This window comes from Carcharodon carcharias, chromosome 7, assembly GCF_017639515.1.
Source record: "Carcharodon carcharias isolate sCarCar2 chromosome 7, sCarCar2.pri, whole genome shotgun sequence".
NCBI lineage: Eukaryota > Metazoa > Chordata > Chondrichthyes > Lamniformes > Lamnidae > Carcharodon > Carcharodon carcharias.
The window spans coordinates 119,346,461-119,361,773 of NC_054473.1; the positions used below are offsets into that span (position 1 = coordinate 119,346,461).

Genomic DNA, 15,313 nt, shown 5'->3' on the forward strand with positions numbered 1-15,313 from the left:
CATTCTGACCTCCTTCTTAAATACAGGAATTGTGTTAGCTGTCCTCCAGTCCTCCGGCACTACACCTTTCTCTAACAAATCATTAAGTGTGAGTAATAATGCCTCTGCTATCTCTTCCCTAGATTCCAAATAACATGGATATAATCCATCTGGAATAGGGGCGGTGTGTGTACAGGACTCCTTTCTAACCCAGTATGTCAGAAGTACAAGGGTAGATTCGCTCCTGAAGCAGAGCAAATAAAAGTTGGGGGGGGACGGGACGGGGATGACATTTAGACAATAGTGACCATAATACAAAATGGTTTAAGATAATAATTGACAAGGACCTAAGAATTACAAAGACCAGGTTAGTTGATTGGAGAAAGGCTGACTTGGAGGGGCTGAGAATAGAATTTGAATAAGTAAAATGGACAAAAATTTTGGCAAACAATGATGCAGAACTGCAATGGGAAGCATTTAAAACAATGTTCAACAGAATCCAGGAAAAGCATATTACGTTTAAAAAAAAGAACAAAACTAAACACTAATGAGACATCATGAATTAATAAAAACAAATGGGAAAGTTAAGAGTAAGGAAAGAGACATACACTAAGAACATGGACAGCAGGCAAGAGCACAATAAGGGCAAATATGAAGAAGTTACTAGAGAAGTAAAAAAAAATTAGGAAGGCAGGGAGAATTTATGGCAAAAATACTACATAATTATTTTGTTTCGGTATTTGCCAGAGAGACAGATCAGATGGACGTGACATCAGAAGACAAGGTTAGGAATGATGTAAAATAAACAGCAGAAATGTTTACTAATCAAACTTGAAGAGGATATAATCCTGGTCCAGATGTATTGCATTCCTACATTTTAAAGGAATTGAGGTAAAAGATAGCAAAGGCACTATTACACATATACAATAGATTGTTAGGAAAAGGTGCAGTACCGGATGACAAGCGATAGCTAACATTACATAAATATTTAAGAAGGGAAATCAAATATATTCAAAGAACTACAGACTTGCTTAACATGAATAATAGGAAAAATAATGGAATCCATTATAAAAGGAGAAAACAGTAAAACATCTAGAAAATAAAAAGGGAAAGTCTCACTTGACCAACTTAATTCAATTATTTGAAGAGGCAAGAGAGTAAGCAAGGATAGTACAGTGGTACTAGTATATCTAGATTTCTAAAAGACCTTTGATAAGATACCACATAACAGGCTAATCAGTAGGTTTAGAGCATTCAGAATCACGGGGCAAGTAGTAAAATGGAAAGCTAGCTGGCTACGACAGAGTAGGGATAAAAGGTGACTATCAGGGTGGCAGAAGGTCAGAAGTGGGGTGGGACAACTGTTGTTCACAATTTACATTAGTGATTCAAACTTGGAATCGGAAACACAATTTCTAAATAGGTGGATGACATGAGATTTTTTTGGTGGGGGTGGGCGTTCATCACCACAGGAGGAGGACTACGGCAAATTACATGAAGGCATTCGCTAACTTGAAAAATGGACGTAATTAGCACATAGATTTTAACATAGATAACCAAGAGTGTAACATTTTGGTGAGAAAATAAAGATGTCTCAGACCTCTTGGAAAATAAGAATCTAAAAAGGGTGGAGGAGCAAAGGGATCTGGGAGTACAAAGCCACAAGTCAATAAAAGTAGCAATCCAGGTTAATAAGGCCATAAAAAAGGCAAATCAGGAACTAAGGCTTATTTCTAGAGGAGCAGAACTGAAAAGTGGAGAAGTCATGCTCAGCTTGTATTGGACCTTGGTTAGGCCACATTTGGAGCACTGTGTACTATTCTAGCTACCATATTATCTCTTAAGAGGTTCCTGAGGGGTGACCTAATAGAGGTCTTAAAATTATGAAAGGTTTTGATAAAATAGACACAGACAGCACATTTCTACTTCCAGGGGAAGAGCAAAACTAGAAGCCATCAATATAAGATAGTCACAAAAATTAAATAGTGAGTTCAGGAGAACGGTGAGAATGTGAAACCAGCTACCACAGGGAGCGGTTCAGATGAACAGTGTTGATGCATTTAAGACGAAGCTAGAAAGTAGCTGAGAGAGAAGGGAATAGAGGGTTACGCTGATAATGTTAGATAAGGAAGGATGGGAGAAGACTCGAGCAGAGCATAAATGTCAGCAAGTAGCTTGTCTCGGTGCTATATATTCTGTGTAATTCTATGCAGTGACTGAAACTGACCCAAAAGTCAAATACATCCATAAAGCTCTACCCAATCTCATAACCAATGACATAGGGTCCAAGCTACTGATCTTCAATCAGAAATCCTCCCCTCCCTTTTGACTTCCTTAACATCTTAATAGATGGATTAACTGAATAGGATCAGTACCTGTACAAGGTCTAGTCGTCCAACTGACAGAGCTGCCGCAGCATTCTTCTGACACGTCTCTTGAATGTCATTCACATTCAGTCTGAAAGGTATAGAGAGAAACTGATGTCCCAGAAAAAAAAAAGTCCTCTGTGTTTTTGTATCATATCTGCCTCAGTCCAAACTGTTGGAACCATAAAAACCTGATTTCCATTCATGAAAATCTTGTAATTATTGTCACTGGGGTCAAAAGGAGAACTCTCCAGTGGCTGCTGTCATACCTGACCCAAGTAAGATGGTAGTCATTATCGGAGGTCATTCATCACAGAGAATATCATTGTAAGAGATCCCTCAGTGAAATACTCTCAGCCTATCTTATCTAAGGCCTAACCTTTGCAGCACTCCACTAGTTACACCCTGCCATCCCAAATATTACCCGTTCATTCCTATGCTGTTTTCTGTCCGTTAACCAATCCTCAATCCATACTAATATATTACCCCATAATCTCATGAGCCCTTGCCTTGTGTTAAACCTATGTGTGACACCTTATCAAATGCCTTCTGAAAATCCAAATATAATGGGTCGGATTTTGCAGTCCCAAGGGCAGCGAACACCAAGAAGATCACCATTATTGAGGCTGCAATGGCACCGTAAATTCCAAAGGGCCAATAATTCTCATATCTGGAAGTTGCAGTGCACCTAAATAGGGTCTGGACGTTCTACACTGATGGTTCCATCAAGACCGGTCATGTGGGAATTTGGGCTAATTACCCAGCAGTAACACCATTATTTACATTTATATTTTGGGACTGAGTGTGGGCAAGTGGTGAGGGTGGGGGTACTGTAATTAAAAGTACACCAAATACAGAACTGAAAGTCATTAAAAAAAACACTTACCTGTCATTGAGCTGAACACAGACCTTAAAGGGTGCATCTTCAGCTTATGACAATAGAGGATCGTAGTTCTGCCAGCAATGCGACACACCACCAGGCCTCTCCATAGTCAGTTCATTGCTGGACGCATGCTGCAGCTGGGAGAGCAAGTTCCTGCTGCAGCCTACAGAATAGGTAGGAACTTACTTTTTCATATGGTCAGCAGTGAGCACTTCCATTATCCATCTCAAGATCTGGCCCATTAATATGCACTGGTTTCCCCTTATCTGCCCTGTTAATTGCAGTCTCAAGAAGCTGATAAGCTGATTAAATCCGTTGTGTTTTGCTGGACTGTTCACAGTAAGTTTTTGAACAATATGGTATAAAGTCCTTTCAATTCACAAAGTATAAACTGATATCAAAGATCAGGAGGTAGAAATTATGTCTCATGTTACAAGGTCCCATAAGGAAGGAAGATTAATTTTTTTGGATGTTCAATTGTCAAAACCTCAAATATATAGCTATAAAAGACTAAAAAACCATCACAGAACTGAGAAATTGTTGATCTGTTCCCATTTCTGTTGCACTAGGTCATCCTAACTGCTCATTACTTTAAACATGGAGCTTGTGGCAGTGTTGTGTGTTTGGTGGGTAATTACATGTGTACTGTGCAAAAAATGTGGGTTGTTGTTTATCGTAACGGTGCTTTATTTGTTCTTAATTCATTGTTCGTTTTCCTCATTTCCCAAATAAAAATTAATTTCTTTCAAATTTGCCTATGTATTCACAGCATAATTCTTCCCTTCTGACATTATTTGCATTTTTGAAACAAAATAGATGTTGAAAAGCATCCTGGAGATCAACCAAAGGATTTTTAAATTGGCAAGAAAATAGCTTTTAATGACCCCTGGACAGAGGCTAATCTAGAAAAAGGTTAGCCGTGATAACTATCTGGTGGACCACCACCCGGCCCCCACTGCCACCCAAGCACACAGCAAGGTTGAAAGCGGGGTTGCATGTGAGTTACTGGCTGTAGAAAAGATTAGTACCCCCATGAAGGCAACAAGCCATAGTGCTGCCATCACCCATGAAATCACTGGTATGAGTCACTGGAGGGGAGAAAAAATTGGACATTGAAGGGAAATGAAAAAGAATACTACAACTCTCACAGAAGGAGAAATGCTCCATTTTGAAAGATACAACTTGAATTGTTCAAGTGCACTTCTTAATTCATTCTCAAGATGTAGCTGTTGCTAACAAGGTCAGCATTTATTGCTCACCCCCAGTTGCCCTTGGGAACATGGTGGTGAAAATTTAGAGTCAGTTTTCTCCGTACTGACATAGAGAGACTTGCTGCACAGGAGCAGGCATATGTCTGAGCTGTCCATAAAACAGCTTTGCAGTCTAATCCGACCTTGCAACACTTGGCCCATAGCCCTGTAGGTTACAGCACTAAGATGAGGGTTTCTGCCTCTACCATCCTTTCAGGCCATAAGTTTCGGAACCACCATTCAGCCCCCCGACTCCTCCCCAACTCCAACTACTCTCTGGGAGAAAAATGGTTCTCCTCAACTCCCCTCTAAACCTTCCAACAATTACTTTACATCTGATGCCCCCTGGTTATTGATCTCAATGCTAAGGAAATAGTTCCTTCCATGCTCTGTAGGTTCTTCATAATTCTACACACCTCAATTAGATTTTCACTCCGCCTCCCAGCTTGTCCAATCTTTCCTCATAGCTTAAGTTCTCTATTCCTGACAATGCCTTTTTAAATTCCTCTGTACCCTCACTAGTATGATAACATCCTTCCTCTAAGGCAGTGATCAGAACTGTACATAGTACTCTAGCTGAGGTCTAACTAGCGTTTTATACCGTACTTGCATAATCTCATGGTTCTTATACTCTTAAGCTTCAGGGAGGGGAGGTTTGAAGAACAACTGAGTTGCATATCACCATTTACCATTCAATGTAATGGTGAATGTGCCTCAGACACTCACATGTACAATTCACCCAGCGCTTTGTGCACAGGAAGGAGGCAGGAGATGTCTTGGATGATGACTTTCCCTGCAGCTTTGATTGGTCGGTTGTTTGAGTCGGTACCTTCTCGCTTTCCTTTCCATCGACGTGATTTCTGTGAACAGGAAAAGTTTCTTCGTTTTTGTTGTTCTGTCAGTTATGTCAGGAGGGAGGGAGTATGCTTTTATTCCAGTCCATCTAATTTTAGCAAAATTATCAGAAATTTTAAAGCAAAATTATTGTAAATTAAAGAACTCTCTGAGCACCGGGAGGGGAGAGGGCAAAAGTATTTTGCTCCAATTTAGTTAAACCACATATATTGCAAAATAAAATTGTTATTTTCTTCAGGGAGCTACTCTGACATTTTTAACAAGGTTTACAATTATGGGGACAATCTCACATCAGACCTAAGTGAAATCTCACAAGACTTTCTTTGAATTTGAGGTGTCCATTCTGGAACTCATAGCTGAAGACTGAGCACTGGAGACACTACGAGCTAAATGGTCTATTATACCATGCATTCTACAGAATTATTATGACAAATGCAGAAGTGTCTATGTACCTAGAAGACACACACAAGCTCAAACTGTCTGCCAAATAGAAAGATTTTGTTGTTGACAGCATTTACCTAAAGTCCACAACAGTTCAAATCGGTCAATGCAAACCAAAGGAGGCTAATTTGAGTGTCTTGCTTTGTGATCAAAACTAGGAAAATCTAGTTAACAGCTCAATATTGGTACAGTATTTGTATTTATTTAAACCAGGTATGGAGCAATTAACCTCTCACCCAGTGCTCCAAATCAATAGCATTCAAACTGAATTAACAGCAAAGGAAGACACTGAAAAGGAAACAAATCAAGTATGAAGCTTATTACACAAATTAAATCCTGATCTCCACATGTGGAATAGGCATGTATGGCTTGTAAGGTGTTATCATTAAAAGACAAGAACTTACAGGTTACATTTGAAGTTTTGCTCCACTATAGTGATTATACAATATAAAGCAGCATATATGGCCAGTCACCATTATTCTGTGTCATCAGTTGTTATTTGATCACTGTCTTCATCAGGAAGAGGATGCAGATTACATGTGTACAGTGGTTCTAAGGAGGAAAATGAAGTGATGGAATGTGTTGTTGGATATCAGAAAGAGGACGCAGGGTCAAGTGTGTGGCTGTGTACGAAGGATGCTGTGCATGACTAACTATGGCATTTTATCCCTCCTTGAGCTTCTTCAACCTCTGACATGTTGATCATGTCATCTTCCTCCCAACACCTCTCCTCAGACATCTTGTAGCTGAAGGATTTATCCCTGCAACCCTTTCTCATCCTCACCTGCCGCTCCCTGAGGGTGACATAATACCCAATAATTAAAGTAGCTTGCACACTATGCCAGTGTCACCCAGATCTATCTTTCCATCATTTAACTGCCTTGGCACTTGTTTGAATTCCAAACTCCAATCATTATTTCCTTCAGTGCAGCATCAGGAAGAAGCCATTGTCTTTAACGTCAGCAAAATCCCCCTTCCCTCACCGAGATGCTGTGTTAGATTCAACCTAAAAATTTGCAATCTTGGTCTCTTGATGATCCTGAGCTTCATTTTGAAGCCCATATTCTCCTTCCTATAAAGGCCACTTACTTCCAACTTTCTAACATTACTTTCTCTGCTGTATTGCCAGTGAATCCCTAATTCATGCCTTTGTCACCTACAGATTCAATCATTCCAACAATCTCTAAATTGGTCTCTTCCTCTAAAATTGCATCTAGTGCACACACCATGTCCCATGTTGATTCCCTTTACCCTATACTTATGTCTTCCATGACCAATAAGACTCTCCCATGCCCAGCATCTTAAATTTAAAATCTTCAACCAAGTCATGAAATAAGTCATGGCCTCATCAATATTGTCCAAGATTATGTTATGACCCCAAACTCTTTTGACACTGGCCTCTTGTGCATCCCCTACTTTTTGCTCCACCATAGGTAGCAGTGTTTTTATTTGCCTCAGTTCTAATCTCTGTACTTCCATCCTTAAAACTCTCTGCCTTTCCACCTCACACTCCTCAAAGCTTTGCACCAAGCCTTCAATTAACTTCCTAGTCTCTCCTTCCTTGGTTTGTTTGCCATTTTACTTACGGCTTTCTGTAAAACTACTTGGGACAGTCTTTGTATTAAATGCACAATAACAATGCAACTTATTGTGCTGGTTGCTAGGAAGAGGAAAGAGTGTATGCCTGCGCATGCATGTTAGCTTTTAGGAAGATAATGCAGGGATGGAGTGTGTGCAGTGGTTGAGGAGGAGGTAGGAATGGTGTGTACAATACGATGGAAGACGATGGAGGGATGGAATGTGTGACCTTATGATTAAAAGGAGGATGCAGAAATGCAATGTACATCCTGGTTACTAGGAAAATGATAGAAGGATAAGTGTGCTTTTTATGGAAGATGATGCAGGAATTGTGCATGTACAGAGCAAGTTGATTTTGAGAGGATTCAGGGATGGTGTGCAACTGTGCAAGTGCACCGATTGTTAAAAGACCATACATTGATGGGGTACTTATGGAATATTAGAATGAGGAATGCAGGGATGTGGATGATACATGTTGGCCATTTAAAGAGACCTTTGGTGTAAGTAGCTGGTTCTACGTTATTCAGGTCACCGTTATTCAAATGTGGTGTGGATTAGTATAAAAGTTTCTGAACAAGAAATATAAAGAAGAAAAAAAACATAGATTTAGATAGCAGCTTTCACAACCTCAGAATGCCCAAAAACACTTTAGAGTCAATGAAGTACTTCTGTAGTGTTGTACTGTCAAGATAATGGCTGGATAATCTGCTTTAAGGTATAAATACTGGCCAGGGCACCTGGAAGAACTCCCCTGTTCTTCATCGAATTGTGCCACAGATTCTTTTACATCCATCTGAGGGGCAGACAAGGCCTTAGTTTAACATCTCCTCGGAAAGCCAGTATCTCTGACAACGCAGCATTCCATCAGACTGGAATAAAGCATCAGACTAAGTGCTTAAGTCATTGGAGTGGGTCTTGAAAACACAACCTCTCCATCAGAAGGGAGAGCTGAAGGGAAGGCCCATCCAGACCCTGTGAAGTCAATATTTATCCCTCAATCAACATCACAAAGCTAGATTATGTAGTCATTATCATATTGCTGTTTATGAAGCTTGCTGTGCACAAATTTGTTGCCGCATTTCCTACATTACAACCGTAGCTACTTAATTGGCTGTAAAATGCTTTCTAACATCCAGTGGTCATGAAAAAACAATATAAATCCAAGTTTTTTTTACATCAATTATCTAATATCACCAAGTTTGCTTTGTACTGATGATGCTCTGAAATGCAGTTAGTGAGGGAATCACAAATGTTTCAGCAATCATTTGCTGACAGTAGGAGTTGCTGCTCAGCTGGCAGTTTATGAGAAAATAGCACTGGTTTGGGAGTTATCTCACATGCATGATATAGATTCTGTGTATGGAAGACAACAAAATGTGCATCACATCAAGTTCATTGCTACAATGTATGAAAAGTTTATGAAGTCATTACTCTCAGTCTAAGTTAACTCATGGCAACTTTATTTCATGTGGCCTGGGCAAATGCATGGTACAAAAACAAGTTATAATCTTTACAAGCTAACTTGAGAACTCTAAAGACTGTTGAAGCGAAGAAAAAGGAAATTTATTATCTACAGAGATGTGATGATTAACAGGATCTCTGCAAAGTGTTGACACAGATTTGACAAAATAACCAGACAGGGTATAAAGTCCTTAACAGGTCTGAAACTCCAGAAATTTTACTGATCTGCCAAAAGCTCCCACACTGGTGCCACATACTACAGAGAAAACATATCAACATCCCAGCATGTGAACTATACTGCCCAACTTATGAAAACATCCTACTGGTATCTACCAGGAACACAAATTGGCATCTCAACAGCCCCTCAACAAAGGTATTTAGACAGTCACCACAAAGTCTATTCAGCAGATGTCCTCAATCAAGCACAGAAACTAACAGGCTAGGCTGGAGTAGAAAATGCATCAGATTCTTCTAACTGGATTAAAAAGTTTCATGTAGCAGGCGTCTGTGCTTTCTCATGAAGCAAAGTTTTAGCAACATTAGCGGAACACTTTGATGAATCTTCCACAATGCACATACATCTATCCATTTTCTCCAGTGATCTGATAAGTGCAAAGGTGGCCATTTTTCACAGTGCAGTGAGTGAAACACTGGTCATGCCAGTTTATGCATGTAGACTAATGGTTGCATTTTAGTCACTGGTTAAATTCCATTGAAATACAATGTGCAAGGCCCACAAGAGCTTTCACACACAAGCATAGAGAATAAACGGATGCCTCTGAAGTCAAACTCAACTCAACTTTACTGAGATACATGAAGTAACCTAGTAACCTGAATTAACATGACACAGAAACGCTTCTGTACTTTGTGAATGAAAAAGCAAATTCTTAAAAGGCTGCATATATACTAAAAACCCAGCTCCCAGTCAGTAGCATGCAAATTGTGTGGAGTTACTTAGTCATTAGTAATCATCTAATGAAATTGGAATTGCGTAAAGTAACATTCACATGGACAGCAGGGACTGTTTTGAACTGCCCAAGAGTGATGAGATGGCCAGCTGCACCTTATCTCAGACTGATCGAGACAACAGATGCTACTTCACACAGACTAGGAATTTCTGACTGTACTGAATTGGGTGATCTTAACTTGAGTAGAAGCTGAGCTGCTCAATTGTCCTAAACAAGGGAAAAGAAGAAATAAAATCTCAGCCAGGGTTCCTGCCCAAAGGCTATGAGTGACTCCAATGGCAAGTAAGTCAAGTGTGGATGTCAGGTGATGACAGGAGCAAGCCCTGGGACCCCTTCTTACAGAATATTTCATTGACAATTCGTTGTTTGGGTTCTTTCATGAGAAAGGGGTCTCTGAGAGGTCCTGGAGAGTTGCTTACACTCGAAACTTGTAGCCCAACCCCCAACAAGGGTCAGTGACTTGAGAAGTTGGACAAAAAAAGATAAATGAAAATCAGTTTGTTAATGGAGCTGACTGGTGGTGAAGGGATTGTTACTGCTACAGGGCATCTGGCCATCCCAGAGACACAAGGGCACCAGTGTAGGATGGTGATGAGCACAGTACCGGGAACTCATTAACGGCTTGAATGGACCAGCGCCGCCGGGTGGAGAGAGGAGACATCTGCAAGTTTGAACACCATCAAAAAAAGAAGAAACACCAAGAAAACAAAAATAAATCAAATCACAACAGAAAAAAGCACACAAAGATCCAAAATAAAATAACATGCACAAAAAATATAAACTTCATTCACAGGCATTCAGTGAGAAGCTGGCTGAAAAGAGCTCTACATTTAAAAATCTACTCTAAGACAACCAGGGCCCAAGCTGTATGTAACTGCAGATAGAAACCCAAGACAAACGTGGAGACAGGTTTGTCAGTCAACTCTTTTCAACAATAAAAAGTAAGAGACATGCTGCTGAAGCTTTTTGTCTTGCACTCATCAGGACAAACACAATACTAAATATCAAATAATCACAATTTATACCACCCTTTTCTCCTGTGATATAAATTGCGATCGATTGAAACTTGGCATTCTTACGTTTATCCTAATGGGTGCAAGACAAAAAGTTTTGGCAACATATCTCACTTTTCAGCAATATTCAAGTTCTATACTACCAAGCGACTGTTTGTTTTACTTTAACTTGAAGCCCCTCTCCCATCACCAGGCAGATGCAAATTATTCCCATCCATAACTAAAATATTCCAAGAGAGATTTGAACACAGGAGAGATGAGATTTCTGCATTGTTGTGCAAAATACATTAACCAGGAACATACATGCCAATTATTTTAGCCCCACACACCACAGCTCCCTCAGGTGACCCCCCATGTACTGCAGTCCCCTTACTCACTCCTTAACTGCCCCCAACACATTGCTGGGCTTCATAATTTAATTAGCTCTGTCTTCCAGCAAAGGATGCTGAAGGTTCTTCATTAACCCTGTCAGAGACAGTCACTTACCGAATATTTCACAGGCTCTCTCATCTCACAGCAACATCCTAAAACATTAGAACTGGTCTGGACAATTAAAACTGAAGTCAAACATCATCATCTATCCAATTTTGGTAATAAAGGGAATGGAGAACAGAGAGGGTAGCTCATGATTCTCGACACAAAAACTAACTTATCGATGACCTCTGTATTTACAAACTCAGCACTGCCTCAGTCGTGGAAAACCTCAGCACTCTGCAGTTCCTCAATACTATAATGCAGACAACTCTAGTACAGCATTCATAGCCAGTACTGCAATCATACGCTGTCCCATTCTAAAAATAATTTCCTGAACTGCTCATTAAAGTCAGATCTGCACACTCTCACCAGAATGCAAACAGTTACGCCGAATACAGCACATGGGATCCCATGCTCAAGGTTACAAGCCAAGGCTAACAGCAGAACCAGCTATTTTTTGGTGATGGCAAAAGCGTTAGAATTGAAGGACAATGACTGCATACAAGTGAAGGATCCTTTGGGAAGAGGACTTGTATTTCCTTTAAGTACACATGAGGAAGGCAACGGGAAACCACGTCAAGTTTTCTTTCCTTAGTCTTATTGGTCATTGAAATTTAAAATAAGAGGCTACTGTGAGCAACTGCAGAGGAAAGCACAAGACTCAATGTGTGGAGAAATGAGCAAAGAACCCATAGGCAGATCACTACTGCCTGCTTGGGGTTATCATTTGCATATGCACGAGCACGGAGTGTAGGGAAGCGTGAAAAGGGCTGTAAAACAAAAGCACCCCCATATGAAGATGTCAGTTCATACACTACAACAGAGAAACATGGGCAGCAGTAAAAGAATGTCAATGCGGTAGGGCATGAGGTCTCCACTAACAGCACTGTTAAAAGGGGAAAAGGAACAGCAGCCACCATGCCACACATCCCCACCACCCAAACAGGTTTTTATCTGTTGTCACAGCAAAGATACAGCATTGGGTCAGAACCTGTCACAAACATTAGGCTAAGTTAATGCAAGCATTGTTGGCACTAGCCAGACAACAAAAAAACACAAATTCTGCAAGAGAGGTGAAGAGATCCAAGGTTGATCAGAGTGTCATTTTAAGAGACAAGCGATGTCAAACACAGATTTTCCAATTTACGGGCAGCGTTGCCAGGTGTGCATCAGATTTAAATCAAAAAGACAAGCCACATAAATAAAGAGCCCCCATCTGCAAGAGGATACTTGTTGGTTGCAGCGAATGTCTCTGACCAAAGTAGCTGTTCATTATTTAACCAGCTAAAAATAAACAAAACTCATGTACACAGATCAATGGCTAGCCAGCAACGGAGTTTAGAATTTTAAAATAAAAATAAATTAAGCCTTTTTATCTGATTGTGTCTATTTAAATTTTATGCTGTATATATATTTTTCAATTAATTGTTTGCACTTCTACAAGTCCCATCACATTTTTCCTTCTTTCTCCAATCTGGTTTAATGACCATACAAATGTACTTGTAAGGCAACTGGCTATCTGGGACATCAGAAATGGACCACAGGAAGAAAACACAAGACCTGATTACACCAATTCGCTGGAGTCAGACAAGCGAAATCATTCTGGGCGGCAAAGTGACAAAGCACTGCAGCACAGAATTCAGCCACATGGTACTGAAAGCTTCATCGTACCATGCCCGATATGTTCCACTCCTTGCAGAAATGTTGGAAATTCCGGCGACATTGCGATGAATTATCTGCTACTTGAGTGGCATTGGACAGACTACATCTGGGATAAAGGCAGTAGACAATGGATTATGTGGCTGGTCACAGGTACAGTGCACTATACTCACTCGCTCCTTGTAATAAAAGGAGCTAATGGAGACTGGCTCCTTTTCACTGCGGGTTGGGCTCCCACTGTATAGCCTCAAGTTACTCTGTGATTCTGTACGGATCTTCATCGGGGTAATTCCTCCACTGTGATAGGCAGAGAGTGCTGATAGAGATCTAAATGCACAATACAAGAATGTGATCAGTCATGGGCTGCATGAATATTAATAAATTACACCACTCAAGTATCAGTGGTCAGTTGCAGCAACAAAATTGATGAAATAAATATTGCTGGGAGAAAGTAATTGGATTAGCTGACAACACAGTGATAATCTTCCCCGCACTCTTCTATCTCCAAGGCAATAGTGCCACCTTTGTCTCACCATAGGTGAATCCACAGAGAGCCATTCATCAGTAATGTGTTAAAAGCAGAACATACCCAGATATTTGGTTACAGAAGACAAACAACCTTAAAATGCTGAGGGTCTCATTTGTCACCTAAAACTGACAAGCATGTTCAAACTGCAAAGGACCTTGAAGAAAACGGTCCCAATATAATCTCACTGATGATGCACACTTTTTTCTTTACCTGGGTGTGGGCTCTGTTGGAGATACTGTCCGATGAAGAGTCATTGGTCTCATGAAGTACACAAGGTAACCTAAACAACATAACCACATTCAAATTAGTCATAGCCAGATAAGGGACACCAAGCAAGCTAGAGTTAAATTTAGACACTGGATTTAATTCACATTGCTTATCCTTATTCTGACAACTTTCTCCTTTCCTGATTTGTCCTGTTGCAATATCCCACATATGTTGGGAATCTCTGGGACTTTGTCAAATGGCCAATCATCAGGCAAGAACCTTGGCAGTATTCAACTATGAGAATCCTCACAGCTGGGCTCTATCATGATCCTGTGGAGTGGATGGCTATTCATCCATCCCAATGTGAGGAATGCTGGTGCCAACTGTAGCAACCAATCAAGCTCAGCTAATTCAACATGGCCAGATCTGCCTAGACTGTATAAGTGAACTGCTCACCATCCTAAGTAGCTAAGCCATCAGGAAATTGAATTCTTTCAAGTTTAATTTCTTGGGTGAGAACACAAGCCACAAGTGATCATAAAAGTCTGGATGTATGGATATTGAAAAGAGAATGCCAATTCCACATAAAAAACCCCAAGACAGATTCCACCTACATGAGGAGGGAATGAAGGGTATCAATAACAGGGACCTGTGAATCTAAAAAAGGCCTTGCGAAATTCATCAAGATCAAAGCACTTTTTAAACAGGATCCAAACAACATGTTTGCTCTAGATGAGTGAATGAAATCAGCCCACACCCTCCCCAAGTCTAGTTACAGTCCAGTTTTATAGACTTTTTCCCCTTCCAAACTTGTATGTGTTTAATCACTGCCTGGAGTTTCTCCTTTTCTCATCAGTTGTCATAATTGGGACAATCAGGACTCACTCATTGTCAACAATCTACAGGTTAGTTCACTTTGCAGCAAAGAATTAAGCCTGTTCAAATTTAATCTGATCAAGCTTTGTCCCTCTCCTGATCTGCGAGGTTCACCTAATGCTCAGTGAGAAGATAACTTTCTCAGTGGGAAATATTGAGACTCCACACTCTGTTGGTGGCACTGAGAATAGGAGCTAATCTCGTCCAGTCCTCACCCATGTATTCTTGAGCCCAGTGGAGGAGCCAAGCACCATGCGGTAAATAGGTTTTTATCTCGTTTAGTTTATAGGTACTGACTGCAGTTCAAAAGCAGGTGCATGACCATTTAAATTTATCACTTCTAAATGTGCAAAGATCACTGAATTTGTCCAAAAATTCCACAGTAAGTGTACATCCCTAATTATCAGGCATTATGGTCGGTACACTAGCAGTCAAGGAAAGACTAGAATTTGATATGAATAAAATAAGTAACTCATCAGTTTGTACTGAAATCCCTTACATCCCAGCCCTGTGTTGTCTAATTATGTTGCCTGTTAGCATTACTTTAATTTCCGCATGGGATGTAAGCATTGCAGGCAAGGTCTGTATTTGTTGCCCATACCCAAATGTCCTTGAACTTAGTGGTTTGTGAGGTCATTTCAGTTAAGTGTCAACCACGTTGCTGTGGGTCTGGAGTCACATATAGGCCAGGCTGGGTAAGGATGGTAGATTTCCTTCCCCAATGGACATTTGTGAACCAGTTGGGTTTTTAACAACAATCTATGATAGTTGGCA

General features: G+C 40.4%; 1 protein-coding gene across 3 annotated transcripts in view; it reads right to left on the bottom strand.

The window, feature by feature from the left end:
* wdr59 (WD repeat domain 59) overlaps positions 1-15,313 on the bottom strand; it is an 89,766-nt gene that overhangs the window by 21,132 nt on the left and 53,321 nt on the right. For 2 of the 3 annotated variants that reach the window (XM_041191436.1, XM_041191435.1), the window contains exons 17-20: positions 13,667-13,736; positions 13,101-13,254; positions 5,205-5,338; positions 2,355-2,436 (exon numbers count right to left, since the gene is read on the bottom strand). In XM_041191436.1, the coding sequence (XP_041047370.1) occupies positions 2,355-2,436; positions 5,205-5,338; positions 13,101-13,254; positions 13,667-13,736 (440 nt within the window). Of the gene's footprint in view, positions 1-2,354; positions 2,437-5,204; positions 5,339-13,100; positions 13,255-13,666; positions 13,737-15,313 lie in introns of those variants that run through there. The other variant, XM_041191437.1, reaches the window with a different exon arrangement.